Raw genomic sequence first — 14675 nt, forward strand, 5'->3', positions numbered from 1 at the left:
CGAGGTCAGGAGATCGAGACCATCCTGGTTAACACGGTGAAATCCCGTCTCTACTAAAAAAAAATACAAAAAATTAGCCGGGCATGGTGGCGGGCACCTGTGGTCCCAGCTATTCGGAAGGCTGAGGCAGGAGAATGGCGTGAACCCCGAAGGCGGAGCTTGCAGTGAGCCGAGATCATGCCACTGCACTCCAGCCTGGGCGACAGAGCAAGACTTGGTCTCAAAAAGATATTTCTGGAAGGCCGGGTGCAGTGGCTCAGGCCTGTAATCCCAGCACTTTGGGAGGCCGAGGCAGGTGGATCGCGAGATCAGGAGTTCAAGACCAGCCTGGCCAAGATAGTGAAACCCTGTCTCCACTAAAAATACAAAAATTAGCCGGGCGTGGTAGCGGGTACCTATAATCCCAGCTCCTTGGGAGGCTGAGGCAGAGAATTGCTTGAACCCGGGAGGCAGAACTTGCAGTGAGCCAAGATCGTGCCCACTCCACTCTGGCCTGGGCGACAGAGCAAGACTCTGTCTCAAAAAAAAAAAAAAAAAAAAAGAAAGAAATTTCTGGATAAAGGAGCCTGTCATTACTAACATCCAGATTATACTTTGGATGAAATAACGCTTAATAATGTTTATGTTTTAAAAAACAACACAAAATTATTTTTCCATTATAATATAAGGGGCTACAGTAAGGACTTATTAAACCTAAAAATAGTTTTAAAATATCCAGAATAAGGCAGTGCTAAATGACAAAAATTACTGCCATCTCTGATTAGGAGGAAATAAGAGCAGAAGAATAGAAAAGGTACTTCTTCAGTTCTTGTTTTAAAAAGTACATGAAGCTTCCAGAAAGGAGGCTATATTGCAGGACACAAATGTGTAGCATTACTCTGTTTACACAAGAAAAAAGATATCACTTCACCTTCTGAGGGAGAGACTCATCAGATTGTAGTACTGACCAGAAATCTGCATCAAAACAGAAAATGGTACCACAAATGACTACGATGTCCAGCAGGTGGATTAAACTGGTTATCCATGTTGTCGGCCACACTCTGCACCTGTATGATTCTGAGCAACTCTGAGACATTTATATCACTCAGGGGGATAAATGGAAACAGCATCTCCAAAAACGAGACTGACATAAAAGAGGCAGAAGAGCAGGGACTAGCTCCATAAAGTGCATTGCAGACAAAGTTCAAAAGGAATAACTGGAGGATTTTTATAACTCACCTGTATTGGCATTAGGCCTGATGATTCTACAGACTCCTCACACCATTCCTGGGCAGGGATTTAGGTCAGGTATATAAAAGGTACTGAAGTGAAGGAGTCCTATGATTATGTGTCCCCACTATCCAGAGAAGCAGCTGATGGCTATCTCACAGCAATAACTTCGGCCTTGGACAGATTAGAAATACTGTTTAGAAAGAGAGGGGGTGTGGTACTAAGAATATGTGGTTTAAGAAATATGAGTTCCTGTAAAGAAGTGCTGTTTTCAAGTTTTAAGACCAAGTAGGAAGTCTATGCACTGTTTCACAGTGGTCACAGTGAAATACTGAAACCCACTTATGTGGGGAGTCATATTTCTTGGAGGCTCAACCACCTACACCTCTAGGTATAAATTTGAAAGGTAAGCATTAACGAACATAACTGTCACAAACCCAAGCAAAGCCCACAATGCCATCAAAGAAATGCAGTGAGTTTCAGGAAGGAAGGGTGAGGGGGAAGCCTCTTAGAAGCAAAAATAATTTAAATTATAAATGAATTAAAATAGCCATTGAGCAGACAAGACAGATAAAATACATGCAATGAATAAAGTTCATGCACTTCACTCAGAAGAACCTATATACTCTTATTTTACATTTAGAACTTATTCCTACTTTAGATACAGTTTCTGCAAGTGTTTGTTTCCTATTCCAGGGAAGCAGAGAAGCAAATTAAAAATTGAGGGCATCTACAGTCAAACTCATTGCCGAGGCACACTGACAGCATCTAGAAGCAGCAGCTAACAGCCTTACAAGAGAGAAGAAAACATGTTTTTAAAAAACAGATATAGAACCCAAAACACAAAGCTAAATGAAGCCTTAAGCGCAGCAGTGAAACAACCACACATCATTGGCCCATACATGTGCGTGCACAACACAATAGACTGATTCCTTGTCATAAGACCTATGTTCTGGTTCTCCATTCAGCCTTTCTAAACTCACCTTCACCTATAAAAATCGGGATAATATTTCCTTGCCCTACTACCAAACAGAACTGCTCAGAATAGCTTAAAAATATATTATGTGTAAAAAATGCTCTGAAAACTGTAACATACATGATATGTAACTATAAGAATATGTTAAACATGTTCTGTATATTCTGTTTAAGAAGGCAAAGAAGTATGTAATGTATTTAAATAAATTTCTATTTAAATGGCTAAATAAAAAATAAGCACTTCTCTTAATAGCAAAAAATTAACTTACACGGTATCACTTATCCCCTCACCAAAATGCCAGATTTTTTTTAACAACTATTAGCAAGAGAAAGAATTTTTAAAAGCAAGAGACAGATTTTAGCTGCTCTTTGCAAATCAGATAGGTTGGATAACATTTCTTCTGACAGGAAAGACATTTCAAATGGAGAAAAGACAAAGTACGTTTGATTTTCTGGGTTGTTTGCTCGTTTGTTTTTGGAGACAGAGTCTTGTCTGTCACCCAGGCTGGAGCACAGTGGCGCAATCATGGCTCCCTGCAGCCTAGATCTCCCAGGCTCAAGCAATCCTCCTGACTTGGCCTTCTAAAGATTCTGAGATTACAGGTGTGAGCCACCATAGCTGGCCTACAATAAAATTTTAAATGAATACTTACACCTAAAAAAATACATGCAGTACACATCTATTATAGTTTCCTATAGAGCAATACTTTTCAAACTGTAGGTCATAATCACTAGTGGATTATCAAGTCAATTTAGTGGTTCACTGCCACTATTTTATAAGAAAGTAGGATAGAAAATATTAGAGTACCTTGCATTTAATAAAGGTAAGTACTATTCCACAGAATTTTGTTTGACTTAATATTTATTAGTACCATGTGTATATAAGCAGGAGTGCTGGAAAACAATGCAAATGTATTTTTTACATGAAGTGTAGTCAAAAAAGACTGAAAGTCACTGGTAAGAAATTCAATAAATAGGCATTTGATTTCTAGATGCCAGCTAAGAACTAACAGAATTTAAAAGCAGCTAGTACTCAGAGTGACCAAGACTTAATACAGAAGTAAAGAAATCACAGCTGGGACCAGGCTGATGAAGAGGGCAGTGTTTTTGTTTAAAAAAAAAAAAAAAAAAAAAAAAAAGTCACTGGGCAGCAGTCCTCAAAGTAGGAAAAAGAAGATAACATTCCTTCTGGGAATTTTTTCTTTAAAGGAAAATTAGAAAGAGACAGATGGTAAGAAAAGCACTGTACTGTTAATTAGAAGAATATACCACCATCAAACCCTCTGACTTTAGTCCTCAATAGTTTCATCTTTAAAATGAGAGGGTCAGACTAGAAGATAAATTATTTATTTATTTATTTATTTATTTATTTATTCGAGATGGAGTCTCACTCCATCGCCAGGCTGGAGTGCAGTGGCACAATCTTGGCTCACTGAAACTTCTGCCTACCAGGTTCAAGCAATTCTCCTGCCTCGGCCTCCAGAGTAGCTGGGACTACAGGTGCATGCCGCCATGCCCAGCTAATTTTTGTATTTTTATTAGAGACGGGTTTTCATCATGTTGGCCAGGATGGTCTTGATCTCTTGACCTCATGATCTGCCCGCCAAAGTGCTGAGATTGAGATTGCAGGCATGAGCCACTGCGCCCTGCCTGAAGATAAATATTAAGATCCTACCTTAACACTCTGATTCCAATGGAGTTCATAATAATTAAGTCATAACAGAACTACTTGAATTATAACTGAGCTTTTGTTCTTAATAACTAAAAGTTTATCTTTTAGTAAGAAAATTATGTAACATCTTAATAAATAATAGGTTTTTATATAAAAATCAAGACTTAATGGCCAATGTCATATTTCTGCAGCTTTCAATTTTCCAGACCTAAACGGCCCAGCTGGATGGGTAAAAATTACCTTTAGATACATTACTATTCACCTGATTAGCAACCATGAAAAACACATAGAAGGTGCCTTGAGGGAGTTACATAACCACCATACAACTTTCTTGGTACCATGGCCCATTTCAAAGTTAAAAAAAATTAAATAACCACTGAGATACATTTACACTGTTAAAACAACTGCAATCAGTAACAAGTGCTTTGCAGACTAAAAGATTAGATATTACCAACATTTCCTTTTATCTCTTTCCATAGAAGGATCAAACACTTTAGCTTAATCACTTTTTTCTAGATAAAGATACCAACTGCTTCCTTCGTATTTTCCTCTTGTTGCATCAATTTCCTTGCCTGATGTTGGCTGCTTGTCACTGTCTATGTGCTCCTTAGCCTGCTGGTAAGAGCCTGCATGCTCCTTACTATTGGTAAGCCCTTCCATGGTCTATGTCCCCTTCCTTATGCTTAGAGCTGGTATCTACAACAATAGTGGTGGCAAGCTCTCAGATAAATAGACACACAGAAAATTAATTTAGTAAACACGACAGAGTTGCTGTGACTGGGAATAGGCTACATATTACATTATGAGGAGGTGTTTACATAAAGATATGTATTTTATCATGTAGATGTCTAGAACTCCTGGCCTCAAGCAATCCTCCCACCTAAGCCTTCCAAAGCACTGGGATTACAGACATGAGCCATTGCACCCAGCCTATCATGCAGATGTAACATCTGGAGCCACTTCTGAGACTAGATGGAATATGTTTCAATTCTAAGCAAAAGACCTCCATTTTTTAAATTTAGGCATGAAAAATGATAATAGAAAAATGTATAAAATAGGGATGAATAGAGGCACCATGAAAGGAATAAAAACAGACCAATAGACCAAGCCAGTCAATCACTGACAGCTATTTTGACTCTGAACACTATTACAGAAGAGTACTAAGGAAAAATACAGACACATACACATATATTAAGGTGTTTCATCATGCCATATCATTAGTACAAAATAAAAGGAAGAAACAGCATAATATCTATTATCAGTTATCTCTGTGAGTCCATACTGCTCATCATTTCTCTATTGTTCTATAGGCCAGTATCTGCTTCGGAAAACATATTCTTCCAAATCAAACCACTCTGAATGAAATGAATGGACACGGGTCAATCTATGTGACCAATGTGCAGAAACAGTAAATTCAGGTTTTGTTGAGTTCACTTTTTATTGAACTTACTTGTCTTTTGAGAACTTACAGTTCTCAACCACTTTGAAATACGCACCAAATAAATTAACACAATTTTACCAAGTGCCATCCAAATAGCTGATTTTGTACACAATACAGATCATACTATTAATGCTAATTAATTTAGATCATAAATTAATGCTAATTAGATCATACTATTACTGTTCAATGAAAGACTCGAATATGCAGTTAAGGGCTGAATAAATATGGAACTGGAAAATACACACCAAAAATATGTACAAGTAAGGAAGAAAGCACAAATATCTTATAGAAATAAATGTTTTAAAATAGATACTAAGTGGAAACTGAGGAAGTGAAGAAGATCCATTTATGATCCCAAGTCCTAAAGTCAACATTAAAGCTTTTAGAATCAAATATGCAAAAAGCCAGCACCGCAGGAAAATGAAAGAAGAATGATATTGGAAATAAAGAGAATACTGATGAAAGGAAAAATCAAACATGACTGTTGATAAATGTCTGCAGCCTTCCTGTTCTACAAAAGAACACCATTTCTTACAGGGAATGAATGGGAAATTGGACAGACAGTGCTGTCAGCTACAAAACCTACCTTAATGAAGGCTGAACATGAGTGAGAAAAGCACTTGGTATAAAATATGTAAAACTATCCGGAGGAAAAAAAGCATAGATAAAACCAGAAAACTATAAATGGATTATCATTCTAAAGTATAACACTTACACTGATGTAAATAGCCATAGTATTATATCAACTTAAAAGTCAATAGACTAGCATTAAACAAAAAAAAAATTTTGAAAACACACAAAAGATACAGAACAAGGTAAATGATACCTTTCCACAATATAATCATACTGATGATTAATCTCTAAACAACTTTGTCCCTTACCCTCAACCAACTCACCCAACATTTTCTGCATCTTCATCACATTCAGCTTTATATTTGCAGGGTCCACACTTGGAGTGTTTTCTGTGAACTTCGGCCCCTGACCCTTCCTCTTCTGTTTAAAAAGAAAAATCAAATTTTCAACCAAAAGTTGGGATCCTTTCCAGATATGCTTCATGTTTTCAGTAGTCATTATCCTGTTTCTGAGGAAAATGTACCTGAGCTCTTGAAAACAGTCACTTCCAAAATCTACCAATGCTTGAAGTTCAAAAATGTTGCCAGTACTGAGTACAACATATTTTGTGAGGAAAAGAAGTTTTGGTGCTGAAAAATGATCCCTTAAACTATGTAAGCAGAACAACACAGTAGGTTTGATAATAAATTGCTTTTTTAAAAAAAATTACCATATAACACTAAATAAGGGAGAAAGAAAAGAGACAGGAGCAATACATTTAGTCCTGTGATTACCCTCCTGTTGCAATCAGCCTGTGCAAAGCTGGTCAGCAGATAAGCGCCTGACCACAGAAGAATGTAACTCTCACCTTTTCCTCACATCAGTTTCATACCTGTCTTTCTAACTACATAAAAACTAATTTCAGAGTTAAAAAAATACTTATCTCCAAATTTTAAAATGAAAAAGGGTCTCTTTATAAAGGACTTTTCTTCTTTTTCTACTTGGCCACTTAGCACAGCCAAAAATACGCAGACACAAAAGTATGCAGGTCTCCTATGACCCAACGCAAAAAAAAAAAAAAAAAAAACCAGTAAATACCGCCAGCCCCAAACTCAGCTCACATCCCACACTGAAAGGGCCTTATATTTTGTGGGTCTCAACTAGAGTGGATCATATCCTGATAATCTCAAACTGGCCAGGGAGATCAGTTCTGAAATCAATTTAAGGATTTCAGTTCATTCAAAGGATTTCCCTCGGATTTGGTTTGAAAAAGAGTACTATTCAGGGAGTGTCTTTTTTTTTTTTTTTTTTTTTTTGCAGACGGAGTCTCACTTTGGCATCCAGGCTGGAATGCAGTGGCGCAATCTCAGCTCACCACAACCTCCACCTGTGGGTTCAAGTGATTCTTCTGTCTCAGCCTCCTGCATAGCCAGGATTACAGGTGCACACCACCATGCCCAGCTAATTTTTGTATTTTTAGTAGAGACGGGGTTTCACTATGTTGGCCAGGCTGGTCTTGAACTCCTAACCTTGTGATCCGCCCACCTCAGCCTCCCAAAACGCTGGGATTACAGGCGTGAGCCACCACACCCGGCCTCAGGGGGTGTCTTATAATAAAGACGGTGTTAAAAAGGTACACAAATCTGCCATGCCTGTTTGGTAATGCTTCCGAACTTCTAATTTTTGGTGTCTTCCTGTCCTTAAGTAGAAATATTCCCCTAAACTCTCATGAATACTCCCAAACAGATACCACGGATTATCATCCTAAGTAATTCTGAGGCCCCAAAACATCATAATATTCAGAAATACTACAGTTACCATGAGCTCACTAAGGTCTGTATATTAACTGGAGCAAAGCACTTAGCCCTTCTAACTCATACTCCATAAAAAAGGTCAACCTACATCCTCAGGGCAAGATATCCAGCATTTTTTGTTTTGTTTTCTTTTGTTTTTTGTTTGAGACAGGGTGCAATGGCGTGATCACCACTCAATGGCCTCAACCTCCTGGGCTCAAGCAATCCTCCCACTTTAGCTTCCGAAGTAGCTGAGACTACATGCCACCACACCTGGCTTTTTTAAATTTTTTTTATTTTTTGAGAAGGAGTCTCGCTCTGTCGCCCAGGCTGGTGTGCAGTGGCACAATCTCAGCTCATTGCAACCTCTGTCTCCTGGGTTCAAGCAATTCTCCTACCTCAGCCTCCTGAGTAGCTGGGATTACAGGAGCCCACCACCACGCCCAGCTAATTTCTGCATTTTTAGTAGAGACGGGGTTTCACCACATTGGCCAGGCTGGTCTCAAACTCCTGACCTCAGGTGATCCGCCCGCCTCGGCCTCCCAAAGTGCTGGGATTACAGGCATGAGCCACTGCGCCCGGCCTTTTTTTTTTTTTGGTAGAGACAGGGTATCACTATGTTGCCCAGGCTGGTTTCAAACTCCTGGGCTCAAGTGATCCTCCCATCTCAGCTTCCCAAAGTTCTGGGATTTTAGGCATGAGCCACTGCGCCCATCCCAACATTGTATTATATAAGCAAATCTTGAGATCAACTCTCACTTCTTTAATATAGGAACAATGACAATGACAGTTTCCTAACTGAATACCTAACCACAGGGGCTAGACTACATGATCGCCTAAAATCTGTTCCAGCTCTAAGATCTGGAATTTATTATCTGATCCTTCACACGTGATTATAAATCTTCTGCTTGAACATGTCCATCTACTTCAAATTCTATTGTTTGACAGCTTTAATCATTTTTTTTTTTAGCTGAAACTGTCATCCTTGAATTTCTCCTCAGGACAGTTCTCCTGTTCTCCAGGAGACCTTCAAAGTCCCTTCCAACTCTGAAATTTTAAGATTCTATGAAATGTAGAAGTATGGAGTGAGGTTTCAGGCAGTTTTGAAAGGATCATAACTGCAGTTTCCATTTGCATTAAGTGTGAATTGTACTGAAGTGGGAGTTCTTTGGTGTACCCCATAATATCTCAAACATTATTTTGTATACAGTATATACTCATTAAGAATTATAGCCTCACTAGACTATGATATAGATTAGTCAATCTCAATTCTAATCATTTAAACTCCATTATATGCTATTACCAAATATTAATCTTTTAAACAACAGAAATAATTCATATATTTGTAAAATAAAATCAAAAAGATAGGAAATTGTTAAAGGTTTAAATTAAACTCTAAATTCCACGAGAGTTGTTGGGCAAGTCTTCCTTTTTCTGTGCACAACTCCCTCTGGAGTTTTTAACCCTGTGCCATGAAAATTCCTTATGAGCAAAAACTTGAAAGCAAGGTATGGGAAAGAGTTACAAATACTCCGGTCCAAGCTAAAATCACTTGTGGGGATAATCCCAAGAAGAAGTCACTTTGATGCAACCTCAATTTAACAGAAACTACAACATCTTCCCCTTAGTCTGACAACAAACTTCCAGAGAAAAATGCAAGAAACAAGAATGCTTAGAGCTGAGAGGGAGAGTTGGGTTAGGAGTGATGGCTAAGGAGTGCATGGTTTCTTTTTGAGGTAATTAAAATGTTTTAAGAGTGACTGTGGTGATGAATATGTAACTCTGAATATACTAATGAATATATAACTGAATTTACTAAAAGTCACTGAATTGTACACTTCAAGTGGCAAATTATATGGTATGTGAATTGTATCTCAAAGCTGCTTTTTTAAAAAAAAGAAAGAAAAAGCAAATATCCTTTAAGAGGTACTTGAAACTTACCTCCTTCTCCAGATCCAGATCCATTATCTGAGAAGAAAAACAAAGAATGAATATGAGCATTTTTCCTGGAAATTTCAGCTTATCAAATAATAAAATTTCCTATCAAAAATTAAACTGTGATATCCATTCTCAGTCCTTTTCTCATATTTTTGATCTTACGATTTATTCTTACATACTTATTTTATGCTGCTCTCAAAATATAAATTGCTTAGATACATAATCATCTATATTTCATACATCTTTGTATCCCATTAAGGACATACCCAGATGCTTTGCACAGAATAAAGACAATAAATACTGTAAAGTAAATGGCTAAAAATATAAATAATTAATTTTAATCCACTCATTTAAAAGGTAGGAGAAAATTTTAGTTTTGTTAAAACTTGAGAGAAATAATGAATAAGCTGCTTTTATTAGAAAGGCAGGAAAAGAGCTTTGGGTCTTACTCCAAAAAAAAAATCTTCTTAAGGAAATCTGCGGATAAAGACCAAAAGCCAAAAGGTAAGAAAAGCCCCAAGGTTTAGGAAGCAAGGAACCAAAGGCTTGAGGTTTTCATGTTACTAATAAAATTAACTTCCTCTAGGAAATCCAATCTGAAGGAAACTTAACTACTTGTCGCTAATGAAATTAAAAAGAGCCTTCATCAAAGTTACCAGAAAGAAGCCAGTCTCAAGTATAATTAATGTAAAATATTTATTCTATAATCCTAAAGGAACCAGCATATTAGCACAGAACATGTTGAAAACAGGGTAATGATGTAAAATCATCAGCACAGAGTCATTTAAAAAAGCAGAGAGAGCAAGTGAAGAATTTGACACTTTATCTAGCACTTGCCAGGGGAGAGGATACTCTGGATCCTAAAGAACCCATGCTAGCTCTCCAAATTGTCCTCTAAAGCAGAAGACAACACTCAGAACAATATTGTTCCCTTCCCTTCAACCTCCTTTGGACAATAATCAAATTCCCAGATACTGAAGAAACAGGAGGAATTAGAAAAATATATATTGTATGCAGTACCAATTGTAAAATCTTCATGGGATTTTATGGAAAGTCTTAAATTATGTTCAATTTTGATTAATCAACCACAAAATGACATTTTCTCTGAGTAAATAAGGAGGAAATGAAAGAGTGATGGAACAGAAAAAAAGAGAAGGAGGAAGGAAACTCAAAATTGTTTTTATGACCAAACTTTTCTTAGGAAAACACCCCTTTATTACTTCCATTCCACATACAATGATTGGTTACATATTATGTGCCAGGCACCATGGTAAATGTGAGGAATAAAATGATAAATAAGACATATTCCCAGTACACGAGATACTACTCCCAATCATTTTTTCAAACCATGTCTAATTTTAATAAATACAAAAATCTCATACCTTCCCTTGTCATTTAGAATCCTTAAATAAATTAAATACTGTGGCTACTCTGATAAGGTAGAATTCTCCCTGTAGGCTATATTTTGTAAATGGTACGCATTTCCCCAACCTACACGATACCATCCCACCCTGAGATTATGATACACATCCCTAGGTAAGACAGTACCTTCCCATTGAGAAAGCACTGATTTGGCTGGTGGTACTTATGTCAGATGAATGAAATACAATATGGTATATGTACAGAAATACACCCAAGGTGTAAACAAACTGTGCCAGGAGATGTCACAGAAGGAAGATTTCACAGAGGTGAAAAGGCTTAAGACCAACCTTAAGCATAAGAAAAAGAGTTTTCAAGTAAGGAAAAGAGAATAGTATTTCTAGTTCAAGGAATAGGATCCACAGAAGACCAAATAACAAAACACTGCCCCCTCAGAAAATAAAATTAACATAGCAGCTTATAACTTTGCTCATTCAATCCTTATTTAACAACCACAGGAGATAATATCCACTTAACAAGTTAAGGAATTGGGGCTCAGAGAGGCTTAGTGACTTGTCCAAGGTCACACAGTAAATAAGGGTTGGAGTTAGGTTAAGGCGAGGTCTTGTAACCCTAGTGCAGTGCTCTTTCCAATCTACCACTCTGCTGCCTAATGTTTAACATTAGGTGTTAACACTTGGTGTCTTAAATATATGCTCCTCATAAGTGAAGCATAATTTGAGACTGGAAATAACCTCCATATTCCTCTTTAATTTCTAGATCATTTTGTGAAACACAATGTACTTAAAGAAGTATATAAGAACCACACCAAATCATAGTCTACTAGCCTAAAAACATAATAATTTCTCCAAGCATGTTATTATTTTAGTGTGTATAGAAAGAATTTGGCCTTACTACAAGAGAGGTCTGGGCTTTTCCCTCCGCTTCTGGAAGGTAACCTACGTCATACCTCATAGGAGGATATTTGTTAAGGGAGGGTGCTGACCACACTGGAACTTAATGTTGGGAGTTGGGCCACATCTAAGTCTTAGGGTGGGGGCTGGTTACACTAGAAAGACCAATCATGAAGAGTAGAGTGGGGGCTATGGGTCACAGTATTAGTGGACCCAGAGTCTTCAATTAACCACACAACCAACTCATCAAATTATATTTACATAATGAGCCCCAATAAAAACTATGAATAGCAGGGTACAATGGCTCACACCTGTAATCCCAGCACTTTGGGAGGCCAAGGCAGGCAAATTGCTTGAGCTCACAAGTTCAAGACTAGCCTGGGCAACATGGCAAAACCCTGTCCCTACAAAAAATACAAAAAAAAAAATGAGCCTGGCATGTTGGCATGTGTCTGTAGTCCCAGCTACTCAGGAGACGGAGGTAGGAGGATCCCTTGAGCCTGGGAGGTCAAGGCTGCAGTGAGTCATGATTGTGCCACTGCACTCCAGCCTGAGGAACAGAGTGAGACGTGGTCTCATAAAGAAAAGACTATGAACACTGACACTCAGGCAAGCTTTCCTGGCTGGCAGTACTCCATGTGCACTGCCACATACTGTAACTGGGAGGAGTTAACACTGTCCATGCCTCCACTGGGAGAGAAAAATCAGCAACTCCATGTTTGGAACCTTCCCAGAATCTGTCCTGAGCATCTCTTTCTTTGGCTGATTTTAACATATATCCTCTCCCTTCATAACCATGCACATAATAGCTGTCAGTGAGTCTGTTAGCCCTTCTAGCAAGTTACTGAGCCTAGGGTTAGCTGCGGAGAACCTCTTGATCTCAGCTGGTGTCAGAAGTGAGAATAGCCTTGGAGACTGTCCCCTTTGACTTTGTAGTTGACCCTAAAATTGTCACATTTAGTAAAAGGGAGAATTTCTGAACACTGTAATATATAGGGAAAGAAAGGAAGTGGAAATCCCATAAGAATGGCCTTCACCTTTACCACTAACCTCGATATAATAATTCAAGTTACCTCACCTGCATCTCTATCCCCAAACATTGATACAAACACAAGAAAATAACATTAATAGTTCCCCAAATCGACCACTGCCAATTCTGGAAGGAAAAAAAGATGAAGTAAATACAAACAGCATGGGACGAAGAGGTGGCAAAGAAAAAACTTGGAAAGCAACAATCTGTGATACTGCTAATGACTTTCTACAGAAATTCCTCACTTTTTTTTTTTTTTTTTTTTGAGATGGAGTCTTGCTCTGTTGCCCAGGCTGGAGTGCAGTGGTGCGATCTTGGCTCACTGCAAGCTCCACTTCCCGGGTTCATGCCATTCTCCTGCCTCAGCCTCCCAAGTAGCTGGGACTACGGGCACATGCCACCACACGCGGCTAATTTTTTGTATTTTTTAGTAGAGATAGGGTTTCACTGTGTTAGCCAGGATGGTCTCGATCTCCTGACCTCATGGTCTGCCCGCCTCGGCCTCCCAAAGTGCTGGGATTACGGGCATGAGCCACCGCACCCGGCCTTCCTCACCTCTTTTTAAAAAGTCATCAACACAGATCCCCTATCATTCCCCACCTCAAAGCTCATTCTGTCTAATGTTCAAATCATAAGGCAAAGGACATGCAAAGAAAGTAAGTCCCTATAAAAAGGGTGTTAAACCTTAATAATGTAGTAAGGAGTAACATAAGTCTATACAAGACCACCCTGGGGTTAAAAAGCAACAACGTGAAATGAGGGCAAAAAAGATTTCCCCCACTCCCCGCAACAACCACCACCAATCCACACAGCACTTGTGGAAATATACCTCTGACTCAAAACCCCCTTTTAGAAATGATTCCACCATATTTTCCAAAATTTATTCAGAAGAATATCATACATACCAGAGTAGCATGGTCCTCTTGCTACTACTGTTATCTCTTTCTGGTGCTTACAAGCAGCCCTTCTGAGAAAGCATTCATTTTGATAAGTGTCCCCATTTGATCCACAGACAGGAATGTAATTTGTATGGCACTGCAAAAGCAACATAAATAAATTCTCAGAACTAGGCATGAATATTAATAGTTTATTTCACATTCATGAATGCAATACCATAGCATTATGACATACTTCGCTACTGAATAGTCTGGGGGTTTTTTTTGTTTGTTTAAAAAGAATTATGCTATTTCTTCATACCTTTTCTCACATTCATAAGGAAAATAACTACCAACTATCCATAAAAATGAGAATGAAAATATCTACTTCATTTGCTTGCTATGAAAAACCACTGAAGTAATAAGAGAAAATGATTGACAATGTAAAGAGTGCTACTTATGTAACAGCATTTTATTATTATCAAAATTCATTTATTCATTCAAACCTAATCATAAAAATAGAAAAAAATCATTATTCAAAACATCTAGTAGGCAAAGTCCCAAGGTAAATGGTATAGAGGACACAAAGAAATATAGGATGATCTCTGTTCTTGGAAATCTTACAATCTTGTAAGAGAGTCATACAAGTAGGAAAAAAAACCAATACTGCAAAGCTAGATCATGTACCAAATCAGTAAGCATGTAATGCCTAATAGCTATTATTGTAAGCTGAAGTATTCAAGAAAAGCATCCTCAGAGAAAGTGGAATATGAACTGAGCCCTGAAAGATGAGTAGAAATAAGACAGGTGAAGAAGAAAAGAGGTGATACAGGTTTGAGAAATGACACTGGACCTGCATGCAGGAAAACTTGAAAACATCTACATGTTAGAAATATCATAAATGACTGAAGTTTTAA

The 14675-nt window shown here is 38.0% G+C and overlaps 1 protein-coding gene across 2 annotated transcripts in view; it reads right to left on the bottom strand.

Moving 5' to 3' along the window:
• TMEFF1 (transmembrane protein with EGF like and two follistatin like domains 1) overlaps positions 1 to 14675 on the bottom strand; it is a 113869-nt gene that overhangs the window by 63583 nt on the left and 35611 nt on the right. For both annotated transcript variants that reach the window (XR_004033458.1, XM_030828536.1), the window contains exons 3-5: positions 13789 to 13918; positions 9584 to 9610; positions 6194 to 6290 (exon numbers count right to left, since the gene is read on the bottom strand). Coding sequence is in view for 1 of the 2 variants with exons in the window: in XM_030828536.1 (XP_030684396.1) it covers positions 6194 to 6290; positions 9584 to 9610; positions 13789 to 13918 (254 nt within the window). In the remaining variant the exon portion in view is untranslated. The remainder of the gene's footprint in view (positions 1 to 6193; positions 6291 to 9583; positions 9611 to 13788; positions 13919 to 14675) is intronic.

The sequence above is a fragment of the Nomascus leucogenys genome, chromosome 1a (assembly GCF_006542625.1).
Source record: "Nomascus leucogenys isolate Asia chromosome 1a, Asia_NLE_v1, whole genome shotgun sequence".
NCBI lineage: Eukaryota > Metazoa > Chordata > Mammalia > Primates > Hylobatidae > Nomascus > Nomascus leucogenys.